We start from the raw sequence: 14,317 nt of genomic DNA on the forward strand, positions 1-14,317 counted from the left end.
GAAGGAGAGACAGAGAAACATCGACGTGAGACACATAGACTTGTTGCCTCCTGCACGACCCCGACCAGGGCCTGAGATGAACCACAACTGAGGTGCATGCCCTTGGCCGGAATCGAACCTGAGACTCATTGGTCCCCGGGCTGACGCCCTAACTGCTGAGCAAACCAGCCAGGGCGGAGACAGCACGGTTCTAATGGCCGGCGTTCCTCCCAGCAAATAGCTGTGGGTCCCAAGGAGGCCAGGGTGCTGGGGTGAGACAGGTCCAGTGTCTCACTATTGGTGTCTATTGGTTGCCATGGCTGCGAGGGGTGGGGGGGAGGGAGAGAGTTCTGGAAAAGCCTCTCCCTTTCACGTTGAGGTGTGGCACAGCCCTTGGCACTCTGCCTCATCCTGGGGGCCAGGGTCTGAATCCCAGCCGCCTTCCAGGAACCCCCGAGCCTCCTTGAGGCGAAACGGCCCTGAGCTCCAGGCTCTGGCTCTTGTCTGCCTTTGCTTTTCCTCTCATCTCTCCGAGTCAGAGGAGGGACCAGTCCCCTTCCAGGGTCCTTCCCGGCTGCTGCTTCTACTCTATGCCTGGAAACACTCGGCCAAGTGAGGCAGGGTGTGTCTCCGACTGGGTAGCGGTTTAGGTAGGATCCTGCCGAAATCACGAGGCTTGCTCGGCTGTTTTCCACGGGTTCGTTTCAGAGAGAGGCCCCGAAATCTCTCCAGCAGGGGCAGAGACAAAGTGTTTACTCTGATGAGATAAATTAACCCATATCAACCGACACCCACTTAGACAGATGCGGAGGGGGGTCCCGGTCTCACGTGGAAACCCCATCAACACGGCGGCGTGCACACCAGTTGTAGTTCAGGTGTGTCGGCTGCACTTAGAGACGGGCCCGGGTGAAGCCTCCTGTGCTGTGCACAGCCTGATGACCAGGAGTGTCGGCTGCACCTAGAGACGGGCCCGGGTGAAGCCCTCCGGTGCTGTGCACAGCCTGATGACCAGGAGTGTCGGCTGCACCTAGAGACGGGCCCGGGTGAAGCCCTCCGGTGCTGTGCACAGCCTGATGACCAGGAGTGTCGGCTGCACCTAGAGACGGGCCCGGGTGAAGCCCTCCTGTGCTGTGCACAGCCTGATGACCAGGAGTGTCGGCTGCACCTAGAGACGGGCCCGGGTGAAGCCCTCCGGTGCTGTGCACAGCCTGATGACCAGGAGTGTCGGCTGCACCTAGAGACGGGCCCGGGTGAAGCCCTCCGGTGCTGTGCACAGCCTGATGACCAGGAGTGTCGGCTGCACCTAGAGACGGGCCCGGGTGAAGCCCTCCTGTGCTGTGCACAGCCTGATGACCAGGAGTGTCGGCTGCACCTAGAGACGGGCCCGGGTGAAGCCCTCCTGTGCTGTGCACAGCCTGATGACCAGGAGTGTCGGCTGCACTTAGAGACGGCCCGGGTGAAGCCCTCGGGTGCTGTGCACAGCCTGATGACCAGGAGTGTCGGCTGCACCTAGAGACGGGCCCGGGTGAAGCCCTCCTGTGCTGTGCACAGCCTGATGACCAGGAGTGCGGGGTCAGAGCACACTTGCTTTCTGTCTTCCCTCAAGGCACCAGAAAGAATGATCGGGTTGGTTATGGTTTACAAAGTATCAACACTTGATGCGCAATTAATTCGATGTAAAATTCTCTTAAGAAAGCCTGCATGTTGGTGCCTGATTAAAGGAGTAAAGCTTAGCAGTGTTAGTAAGTCCTGTCGCTCTAACAACTACAGCTGGTCTGGGGCAACCCCACACTCCCACGGGGGACCTCCTGTGGCCCCAGGCGACGCTGGCGAAGCTCCTGAGTTAACCCACCCGCAAAGGCTCTTCCTTCTGTGGCTTCTCAGCTTTGAGAGACCAGAGATGATGACATGATGGAATCCTGCTGACAAGTAAGCAGATGAACAGAAGGTGGGCAAAATGAGCTTTCGAGTTGAAAGATCCGTGGCTTTCATGTTTAAAAAAAACAAGTTTCCAAACAATAAAAACGTAAGCCGGAAAAGTATGAGAAGGCAAGGTCCCAATTCCCTCCTATGTCACCCGCAAAAGTGAAATTCAGTTACTGGGTGAGTTCCTGGCAGCTCTTGGCCTGAACACGATTATTTCTTCACGGTCATCATTATTTTTCAACTGGACCTCAGGGAAGTGAGTTATTCCTAATCCTTACATCACGACACACCCTTGCTCGTAGCTCATGCGGGGCTCAGGCTCACTTTTAGCTCATTATTATTTTTTAAAATAGTATAAGCACCCATGAAACCAAAACAAAAACCAAAAGCTGGGACCTTGACAACCTAGAGCTAACTTACCTCCCACCCTGATTTATTTTAGTTGTTTTAACTTGGCAAAGAGTGCACCACGCCCTCTGCGATCTTTTGGGCTTACTCCTTTCTTCTAGTACGACATTGGCCGGGTCCGGCCAGCATTCATCTTCACGGATTTAAATGTTAACTTCAAGTGAATGAACTGAATATTAACTTGGAGTTTCTTTCCCCCAATTTCTTGTTAAAGGGCATCTGGGTGGTTTCTAATTACCAAGGCGTTCTTGCCAAGTCAGGGTGGTGAGCACTGGGCGTCCATTACTTCATTTGCACACCCCAGCCCTCGGAGCAGGATGGCTCATCTTCACTCTTCTCTGAGCCTTAGGTCCCTTGACTGAGAGCACAAAGTCCGTAAGAATGGGTTGCACGTGCCGCATCGAATGGAGATGTGAAAATGATCTGCCTTTTTTTTTAAATCCTCACCTGAGGATATTTTTTCCATTTATCTTCAGATAGAGTGAGAGAGAGTGAGGGAGAAACATCGATGTGAGAGAGACACACTGATTGGCTGCCTCCTGCATGACCCTGACCAGGGCGAGGGACTGAACCGCAACCGAGGTCCATGCCCTTGACCGGCATCGAACCCTCAACTCTTTGGTCCAAGAGCCGACACTCCAAATGCTGAGCCAAACCAGGGCATGGTCTGTCAGTGTGCCAAGCGCCATGTTTCAGTCTGTCCAAGTTAAATTAGTATTCACTCTAAACGAACAACACACCTCCTTAATCCAGTCTCTGCTGAGAACTCAGATCAGGGAAGCATTTGGAAACAGCATGCGTCGCGTGGCCGGGATAAAAAGCCGACTGGGTTCAGGCATCGGGTATCTTGTTCCCGAAGGCAGATCAAGTTCGTGCCCACACAGCGATGCCCAGGGACGTGAACGAGGGAGGTCGTGATGTAGCACCATATTCACCCACGGGCGCAAACGTCAGTTGTACCGTCATACGGACATTGCAAACCGTAAGTGGATCTTCAAGTGTCTAGCTTTCCTTGCAAGTAAAAAACGAAACCCCTGAGCTCATCGGTACCCCCTCCCCGAAAAGTCCCACCTGCCACGTCACAGCAGCCATGGCTGAAGCAATGCCACGGACACGGCCAGGTTCAAGTGATTATGAACTAGGTGATCTTTGTCTCAGTTTCCTGGGAGGAATCAGAGATGACACAGTGTCTTCTACTTAGGATTGTGACTCATGGGGCAACTATTACATGTATGTAATGGTCAAATTTATTTCGGAGTGCGGTGGCTGTGTCAAATGTAGTAAGGTAATTGGGACCCCCAGGGAAGGTGTTAATATTCAGGGGGACACAACATAAGAGATTTGTAGCCTCTGGGATGCCAGTTGTCTTTGAAGAAAGTGGAGGTAGTTTTCATGTCACGCAAAGTCCATCTTATCACTAAGGTAGATTCAGTCCTAGAACAATCTAGAAAATGACCCCTTATTCTCTTTAACTTTTTAACTGTGAAATAAATAACACAGAGTAAAGAAAACATGTAATGTTATTTGTCCCTTTTTATTTATTTATTATTTTTTTTATCCTCACCCGAGGACATTTTTCCATTTTTTGTTCAGATAGAGTGGGAGGGAGGGAGAGGAAGAGAGAGAGAGCGAGAGAAACATCGATGTGAAAGGGACACATCAAGTGGCTGCCACCCACACGACCAACCAGGGCCGGGGACAAACTGTAACTGAGGTACGTGCCCTTAGCGGGAACCGAACCCGGGTCTCTCTGGACCGCAGGCTAATGCTCTAACCACTGAACAAAACCGGCCAGGGCTATTTATCTGTTTTTAAACGATGATAAAAGGGCACCCTTGTAATTAGCACTCAGATTAGGAATGAGAACCATGGTCCCACAGTCTTCCATCCATTCAGAAAGGACTACTATTTAAAATTTTTTTCCTTTATTGATTTGAGAGACAGAGGAAGAGAGAGGGAGAGAGAGATAAAAACATCGATGAGAGGGAACATTGATTGGCTGCCTCCTGCATGCCCCTCACTGGGAATTTGGCCCACAGCCTGGGCATGTGCACTGACCAGGAATTAAACTGGTGACCTCTTGGTGCATGGGTCGACACTCAACCACTGAGCCACACCAGCCAGGACCACTATTGTTAATTGAAAACCTTTTCATCTCCTTGCGTGTCTTTACTGTTTCACCATATACACACTTATACAACACATGGCTTAATTCTGCCCACTTCTGAACGTTATACGAGTGACACCATATGTAGGCAGGTATAGACTTCTTGTACTGCTCTAACCTTACATTCGTGAGATTTCTTCATCTTGACCCATGTAGCTACAGGTTGTTCATTTTCACTGATATGTGGTCTTCTCATCATAAGAATATGCCACATTTCTGTTAGCCATTATGTTATTTTTAAAACTAATAATAAGCCAGTCACAGAGTAACAAATACCATATGATCTCACTAATATGTGGAATCTAATGAACAAAATAAGCTGAAGGACAAAATGGAGCCAGAAGCATGGACACATGGGCGGACTGGCCGGTGCCCAAGGGGCGGTCAGTGGGTGGGGGGACTGGATAAAGAAGGTGAAGGAAATAGCTAAAGAACATATAAGCTTACCCCATGGACACAGACAATAATTTGGTAAAGGCCAAGGAAGGGGGAGGTGGAGGGAGGTGGGCAAAGGGGGGGATTAGGGACTCCTGCAATAATGTTAACATTATACTTAAAAAAATTATTTGTATTGATTTTTAGAGAGAGAGGAAGGGAGAGGGAGAGAAACATCCATCGGCTGGCTGCCTTCTGCACACCCCCTACAGAGGATCGAGCCTGAAACCTGGGTATGTGCCCTGAGCAGGAATAGAACCAGCAACCTTTAGGTGCATGAAATGATACTCAACCAACTGAGCCACACTGGCCAGGGCTAGCCATTATACTTTTGATGGGCATTAGGGTTTTACTTTCAAGACCACACACACACACACACACACACACACACACACACTGCTGCCATGGATATTTCTGTTGGCACCCCTGCACAAGAGTTTCCAAAGTAATTGCACCAGTTTAGATTCCCACCAGTAGGCATAAGAGTGCCCGAGTTCCTCATCCTGGTCAACGTTTTGTGTTTTTTCACATCCATTAGCTGTTCCTGTTTCCTCCTCAGTGAAATGGTTGTTCGTGTCTTTAGGTTGTTTTTCTATGAGTTCTCTGTCTTTTACTTACTGACTTGTAGACATACTTTATATATTCTGCAAGCCCAACTATTATCAATTACATGTATTATAAACTATCCCATCGTTTTGTGGCCTTTTACTTTTCTATAGTATATTTAGGTGAACAGAAGTTCTTAATTTTAATGTGATCATCATAATGAATCATTTTCCTTCAGATCTGCAACCTTTGAGACTTATTTAAAACTTTTTCCTACCCCACATAAAGATATTCCCCCATTATTTCCTTCTAACTGATCATTTAAATACCTGCCCTGTCACATATTGGGGGACTGTTTTTGGACTCTCCATTCTGTCCTGTTACACCAAACCAAACTGGTCATAATTGATAAAGCTTTCTCATAAGTCTTGATTATCTGATAGGCAAAATGGACCCCACTCTGAAAATATCCTTAGCTTTGAAAACAACATAAAAATAGGAACCAGGACTTACTTGGCTCTGGGTTGATGAACTAATCCTGGAATCTCTTTATTCGTTTTGAGTCTTGTGTTGGAACTGGCACTTTTTTCCTGAAACACATAAACACACACATGTAAAAGCCAACATGAGAACCAGCAATGCAGCAACAGCATGGCTCTTCATCACAGAAATGCCAGGTGTGTTTGGGACCCTCTATAGCTGGTGACTTCCCAGGGACCAAACTCCTTGCGAAGGTCCGGGCAGAGCCACCACACATCTTAACAGGGCACGTGGTCATGAAAAGAGCAATTAGCCTCACAATAGCTATGACTCTGTTAAGAAAACAATGTGCAACTGAGAATAGATTTTCAGGGTGAGTTACTGAACACTGTACGAGTGCAAGAACAGAAGATTCCAGGGTCCAAGAGGGCCGAGGAGAACACTCACAGCATGTCGACCTGCCCAGTTAACCGACTTCAGCGCCTCTTACTGGGGAAGCCAGCGGCAGTCACTGAGACCCAGCGTGAGCACAGGGCTCTGGCGGTGGCCCTCACGGGGACACGATGGAAAAGAACGACTATTTTCCACCCACAACAAACACTGGAATTGAATTCAATCGAATTAATAAAATTCAATACTAGCCTCTATTCAAGAGGCACGTTCTGGCTGTTTGCCTAATCTGACTTCATAGTCCCAGCAAGCCAGCCAGATGGGAGAGGAGGACTCTCAAGTCTTCAAACACCGACATACCAGCAAGCATGTGCTCTCCGTGGTACGACTGCTCGGTATTTTCTAAGACATTATTAAAAAAAAAAAGTTATTCAAGGCGCTCTATTCTTTGCTCACAAAACATACCCCTCAAATGAAAGAAAAGACTATGGTAAACCAATTTAAGAAGTGACTCAAGGGACCAGAGGTGTGGCTGTAATGGAAGACCCAGGCTAAGGGGAGGGATGAAACCCGGGTGGGCCAACCCACCCTTCACCACATGCGAAGTGATGTGGGATGGTCCCCCATTGAACTTTCTGGAATTCATATTCCCGTGGGACCACAAACGCCACTTACATCAATGAAATTCCAACGACTTGTATGTTCTGGTGGTGCTTTGTCACTGACCATCAGACGTGAGCTTATCTGTGTAACATGAGTATTCTAAACCAGGGTGACTTGGTGATTTTCTAGGAAAAGAATCATTGCAATTCCTCTGCAGTCTATTTTATCTTCCTTACCTCATGCTAAACTTAAGAATGTTTTCGTGAACATTTGAAATGAATAAAGTATATATTGTTTCCTCTGCTGACGGAGTCAGGGAACAATGAACGTCCCAATTTCTCACAAAGCAGGTGGGAACACTCAGAAAATTCTAATGCACTAACCCCAGAAGGGCAGGGCCCGTGCCCTCTTCACCATCGGGGCCACCGTGCCTGGCTCAGGGGCCTGGCACTGAAGATTCATAATTTACTACATTATAAGTTTTAGCAAATTTACAGAGCTGTGCAGTCATTACCCCAATCCAGTTTTAGAAGAACTCTATCATCCCGTAAGGTGTCCTTAAATCCATTTAGTTATGACCTGCTCTTACCGGATATGACTGGCGCCAGGAAACAGCAATCTGCTTTCTGTCTCTACAAATCTGCCTTTTCTAGATTCACATAATTGGAATTTTATAATACATAGCCCGGCATCTTTCACTTAGTATAATGTTTCTGAGCATATTTTGTATTTGTGGCATGTTTCAGTATTTCACTTATTTTATTTTTTTGTTAATCCTCACTTGAGGATATTTTTTCCATTTTTTTTTTTTTTTTTTTTAGGGAGAGTGGAAGGGAGGGAGGGAGAGAGAGAAACATCCATGAACATCAATGTGAGAGAGACACATCGATGGGGTGCCTTCCATTGCACCCCGACTGAGGTGGGAGTTTGAACGTGCAACCCAGGCACGGGCCCTTGACTGGGAATCAAACCCATGACCCTGCAGTGTGCAGGCTGACGCTCTGACCACTGAGCAACATCAACCAGGGCTCCCTTATTACTATTTTTTTATCCTCACCCAAGGACATTTTTACATTAATCTTCAGATAGAGCCAGAGGGAGAGAGGAAGGAAGAGAGAGAGAGAAACATCAGTGTGAAAGGGACACATCGACTGGCTGCCACCCACACGACTTCAGCCAGGGCCAGGGACAAACTGCAAACGAGGTACGTGCCCTTAGCGGGAATTGAACCTGGGTGTCTCTGGTCCGCAGGCTGACACTCTAACTGCTGAGTCAAACCGGCCAGGGTAGGGCTCACTTATTTTAATTGCTAAATAATATTCTGGTGTATGGATATACCACATTTTGTTTATCCATTCCTCTGGATTATTTCCAGTTTGTAGTTGTTATGAATAATGCTGCTATGACTATTCATATACATGTCTTTGGGAGGGTACATATTTTCATTTCTCTTGGGTAGCTTCCTAGGAGTAGAATTGCTATCTATAGTAAGTTTATAGTTAACTATTTAAGATGTCACCAAACCATGTTCCAAAGTGGTCCCCCATTTTACATTCCACCAGTAGTTCCAGCTTCACCACATCCCTGCCAACGCTCGGTACTGCCTTCAATTACTGCCATTCGAGTGGGTGTCTCATTGTGGGCTTTATTTTAGAAGTGTGACTTATTTGCATTTGTTCTTACATTTCCTCGTGTCCCTCAGCACACCTAGCAACTTGTACAGGAGGACTCGTGTGCCTTCTGATTTGCTGTGTTTGCCTCAACACATCGATTCTGCATTTGCTCATAGGCATCATTTAACGTCTACTCTGGGTGTTTATTAGGGAGGGGAGGTTTAAAGAGATGTCTTTAAAAAAAAAAAGAAACAAGCAAAATCAAGATGGGCTGGAGGAAGAAGAGGCTGATGGGAGCTCAGACGGAGCAGACCCCACAGAGGGGGCCACGCTGGGCCCAGGAAGAGAGTTAAACTGGGAGGTGACGGAAGAGCTATCTAAGATATTGTTTCCCTTGGCAAGAAACAACAATCTTAATGGTATTTGACACTTATAGACTAAGTCCCTAAAATAAACGAAGACCAAATAAGACTAAGTTGAAGACTAAGACTAAGTGTTGTTGTTTTTGAAAAATGTCAACATTTCCTTTACTATTTATGCATTGATGTAAGCATTCATAATATTTATTCTCATATGTATTTAAAACTTATTTTCAGTGTCAGCCTGCACTTCACACGAGTTTGTGGCCGTTGCGGGTGCGTGGCATGGCGGTCACGGGGAGCGGCGCCGTGCGTGATCTGCTCACGCGGGGGTCGTCCGGATGCGCTACAGTGCAGATCCCCAGCTCCACTCGAACTCCCTGAGTGGGAGTCTCTGGGATCGGGGCCCAGGAATCTGCATTTCAAACAGGAGGCCCAGGCGACCTGAACTCAAGGGAAAAAATAGTCTGCGAACTTTGATTTCAGAGAAAAGACGCCTTCACGCTCACGGTCCCCCGCTTGGTTTTCCGCACACGTTTTCAAACAGCCCTGGGTTCTTCGGAGCAGCCCGGCCAATGCAGAGGCCCAGCAGGGCAGGGGCCCTTGCTTCCCACCAGGGGCTCCATCAGCTGGAAAAAAGCCTCTGCTTCTCCAAAGTGTTTGCAAACGGACGTCAGGGAGTGACAGGTTTATTTAAACAGCAAATCAAACAATCTCCCCCGTGCTCGGAGGAGTTTTATATCTTGATGAACAGAACACACTTGTCGGCGTCTCGAGTGAACTTGTCTTTCCTTCTCAGTTTGTCTGCCGCTGGAGGCCGGCACACCACCTGTATTCGTGCTGCTGTCGCCAGTGCCCGGGTGGCCCCTCTCCGGGACAGTGAGAATACCAAGAGGAACTGACAGCTTCTTGAAAAAAACCTCCTTGAACTTCACCTCCTCGTGGGGTCTGGGTTGGGAGCGTGGGAGAAACCTCATTTCCTTTTTCTGGGCTCAGGAGTATAAAGGAATCCCAGGGGCCAGATGGATGCAGGAAGCTGCAGGCCTGGAGTAAAGAAGTGGGGCGGGGGGACTCCCAGCTCCGGAGACCGCTAATGGGGGGCCACACAGAAAGACGGCACAGGAAGGGACTCACGGCGTTCTGCCCTGCACGCGGCGTTGTTGCGCACACGTGATCCACTGCATTTGGAAGGTACATGAAAACTGGAAGAGGTCATTTATGAACTAGATCGAATGAGCAGATTTAGGGAGGCACACACATATTTTACATGTTTTTTATTGATTTGTTCTTTTTTTGAGAGAGAGAGAGAGAGAGAGAGATAGAAACACTGATGTTAGGGAGAAACATCAATCAGCTGCCTCCTGCACGCCCCCTACTGGGAATTGAGTGGGAAACCCGGGCATATGCCCTGACCAGGAATTGAACCCGGACCTCTCAGTCCACAGGACGATGCTCAGTCCACGGAGCCACACCACTGGCCGGGCAGCACACACATATTTTAAAAGTAGGAACACATTCAGCGACACAATAGAATCACTCCGGCTTTTGAGGAGTGACCCACAGAAGGTACTCTGTAAGGAAACAATCTCATTTGATGTTTTATACGTGATTCCTCAAGTGGTATTAACCCGAGATAGGACACGGCCTCCTCCAACTACAAAGGAGTTTTCTCTTCTGTCTTTTGAATGGTGATAATTCGCTGAACCATATTCACTGTGAGAACTTTTGAATGTTAACAAATGACCAGGCCCAAGCTATGAGATGCAACAGTTTGTTGACTTGGGCCCAACAGTATCATCGTAACTACATGAAGTCAACACTTCCAAATAACTACCTGCCCACACAGATTCTTGGAATGAGTAGTATTTTGTTAGAATTAGTAGTGATGAAGGTGGCGTGAAAAGTCTCTGCTTTGTGGAAATTCTTTACCTAGAAATGAAAATACAGCAACGTATCTCATTTTCTATCAAGCGAATGTTAAGTGGGGCAAATCCATTTTAAAGCATCTGGTATTTTTCACATAGTTGCTTCTCAAGGTAGATTGGAAACATTTAAAATAATCTTTAAAGAGTAAACAGCGCTGTAAGAAATTGCTCAGAACGAATTTAATTGTGTAACAACCAATCTAGAACAAAGTCATTTAGACACCACATCACTGAGTACAAGGAAGAAGCCACCATGTTGTTATAAATTACCCCAAGAGCTCCGAGCTAAGGATCGTTTTAACAAGATGATGTATCTCCAAGTTTTTCAAAGAAGTAGTATTTACACACCCAGAGAACTAACTAATTTGGAAGCGCCGTTTTCAATCATTGCCCAAGATGTTCCTATCAGTTAGGACAGGGTAGGTTACGTTGGAATAAAAACAAGCCCCAACCTCAGCAGCTCAAAGCTGTCCATGTTTCTCTCTTGCACGTGCCGCGGGTCCAGGTTGGCATCCCACTCACGGCCCACTCTCCACTAAATCACTGTTTAAGGGAACTCAAGTGCCAGGCTGTGCTAAGAAGTCCGAGATATAGTCCTCACCCTCTGAAACACAAACAGGAAAGTGAACAGATATTTCAAACCGACAGAAGTATGTGTGGTGGAAGTGCTTTTGATGACACCTCATTCAGAGGTCAGGGATACTTCTTGGTGAAGGAACGAGGCAGGCTGGGTGCAGGGTCAGAAGGTATACCCTGGCAGGAAAGGAGAGAACATGGCACTTACTGATCCATAAAGAACCTGGTACCGCCAGAGAGAGCCTGGGGTGCCAGGAGGGTGTAGGACGGATGCGGGAGTGAGGTGGGCAGGGGCTGGGCCAGGGAGGGCTCATGCTTGGGCATTTGGATTTTCCCCAAATGCCAGAATCGTGTTTCAGAGGGGGAAGCAGAGAGGTGGTCAGGGAGCCGTGGCCGTAAATCAGGAGAGGGTCGAGGCTGAACTAAGACTAGAGGGACGCAGCAGAGCAGAACCCAAGAGTCCAGGCTCTGGAGTCAGACCGTCTCTCCACTTCCTACTGTGTGGCCTTAGCAGATTATAACCTCTGAGCTCCAGCTCCCTCACTTGTGAAACGGGAATAAAAGTAGTACCTCCCTCCCTGGGCAGCCTGTTGTACAGAAAGCATATAACAAACAATAGCTCGTAATCATAAGATAGCTGCTCTGGGAATAAAGCATGGAGTTGTTGAGAAGATTACTGAGTGCCCACTCTATGTAGGCGCCTTGCTAGACTTGGAGAGAAACAACAAGAAAAAGACACGCACACACACACACACACACAAAAGACAAAAAAGATTTTGAGGGAATTAACAAGGAGAAAAGAAAGGACACACAATAAGAAAAAATTGCAAATGTCAGACAAAAAAAACTCAAATGCTAAATTATAATATAAGAAGTGGTAAGATTCAAGGTCAACTGAACGTATAGGGAGATGGAGAGAAAGGGTGTAGTGGAGAAAGGCGGACAGATCTTTGACTCAGCCGATCCTCTTTGTCTCCCTTGCTATAGCGCATAATGGACGGGTCGGTGTTCCCAGTGAAGGTGGCTTTCTGGGCAAGCAAAGCCGAGGGACATGGGTAATAAGGCAAAAAACAAGGCTGGACAGAGAAGTCCACTTTTCTTGAAGGGAAGGAAACGTAAGCTTCATGGCAGAGAAGCAGAAGGAGACATCTGTCTGAAGGTCAGGAGCTGGTAAGGCTCACCTCACAGTTGTGAATCTGAGCTCAGGCCCGACTGTGTTATCATCGTAATTAGCTAGTTATTAATATTAATAAAGGAAGAAAGGAAAGGGGAGGCTAGACATTGTCAATGTGGTCCTCTGGGCAGCTTCACCAGGAAGCTGCAACTTCACGCTTCCCAGGGGAGCACCAGTCCATTCCCTGCAAATCACTGGGGGAAGGGGTCCAACAAAGGGGGAGATGGGTGCATGCTCAGTGAAATTGGGGGGATGTAGGGAAGGCGCTTATCTGTCAGTCTAATCTGGGAAAAAGAGAATTGGCTAGAGGGGTAAAGCTATTGCAAGCATGCAAAAATCTTGAAGGGTTAATTAGTTAAGCTCCCAGTGACCATCCCCAGACTGAGTGCTCTCTCTCCTGTGCTGCTGCACCCTGCTCTCTCTTGCTCCATGACCTGCACTCACCTGTGTACCTCCAAAGTCATGTGGCCTTACGCAGCCACGAATTATGTGCACCCCACACACAACGGACTGCAGTTGGGAACACAAGCTAACCTAGCCAGATGCTGGACTGGACTTTAATATGGAGCAGAGACTCTGGGCAGTGGCTTTAATCCTAGTCCTGTTGAAGACAAGATTGGACCTTTTCTGTGGCGAGATGGAGGGAGATGGGACCTTGGAAGGGAACTCCCTTAATTTTACATCACCAATAAAGTTTTCCACGACACCTCATCCCCCTGCCGGGGCCTCAGGAAATTCTTATCCCAGTGGCACCCACAGGTGGGCACCCCACCAGTAACAACTGGATCCGGGGGTCCAGGCAATGGCTCCTCTCTCCACTGCTTCTCATCTTAGCTTGTCACCTTGGTTTCATTTTTTATGACCCTGTGGCAACCCCAGATTCAATCCTTCCAACTCTGTGACCCAACAGGCAAAAGGGTCTTCCTTGTTAACCCCAGTTACACAAATCCCCTGCCTGTGGAGGTGAGGGGTGTCTCTCAGCAGTGAGGGGGTGCTGGGAGAAAAGACGCGATAGTAACCACCACGCCTTTAATTCTTCTGCCTGTGAACTCTCGGGATGAAGTTTTTTCCCTATTACTATACATATTTTACAAATATATAAACTCTCTGTTGCATGTATTATGATTTTTAAAGTGTGTTTATTTAAAAAAAAACAAAACACACTTTGTATGTTTCCACATACAGGAGTTTTGAGTTTCTAACTAGTGGAAAAGAACTGATTTCTTTTTTGCACTTATGATTTCTCCCATCCCTTCTGTGATCAGTCCTGGCTAATTCTAAACTTAGCTGCCTGCCCATACACTCTTCTATACCCTCTGAAACCTCTCCCCTCAGAAGTCAGAGTAAACAGAGGACGCGGATGTTTTAATAGCACCCCCAGGCTTTGTAGCCAACGCCAGTGTAAATTCGGTCATGGTATGATTATTTTACAAGGTGGATGGATGGAGTCAGTCACTAGATTTCTATACACAGTCTTGACAGGCAATAATCCAATCTGGCATTGTTCCATTATTGATGTACTTTTAGCCCAAGGCTAGGAAAAGACTGGTTGGTTGTAGCTAGCATTTGGATTGAAAAAGCTCTTTAAAATCGGAATAGGGTTCTTAGGCAATAAAGAGAAAGCACCATTCTTCCTTTTTTAATTTTTTTTTTTTATTCTCCTTTTGGAGAAATGGTGCTGCTGGAAATAGCTCCATTCTAAACGTTGCAGACAGAACTGATCCTGAAATGCAAAA

General features: G+C 47.3%; 1 protein-coding gene across 1 annotated transcript in view; it reads right to left on the bottom strand.

Annotated features, from left to right (window-relative positions):
• Positions 1–14,317, bottom strand: part of CUNH1orf21 (chromosome unknown C1orf21 homolog) — a 121,762-nt gene that overhangs the window by 20,925 nt on the left and 86,520 nt on the right. Inside the window, exon 3 of the mRNA XM_036273639.1 lies at positions 5,975–6,051. Within this exon, the coding sequence (XP_036129532.1) occupies positions 5,975–6,051 (77 nt within the window). The remainder of the gene's footprint in view (positions 1–5,974; positions 6,052–14,317) is intronic.

Source organism: Molossus molossus, unplaced genomic scaffold (genome assembly GCF_014108415.1).
Source record: "Molossus molossus isolate mMolMol1 unplaced genomic scaffold, mMolMol1.p scaffold_m16_p_20, whole genome shotgun sequence".
In the NCBI taxonomy this organism is placed as follows: Eukaryota; Metazoa; Chordata; class Mammalia; order Chiroptera; family Molossidae; genus Molossus; species Molossus molossus.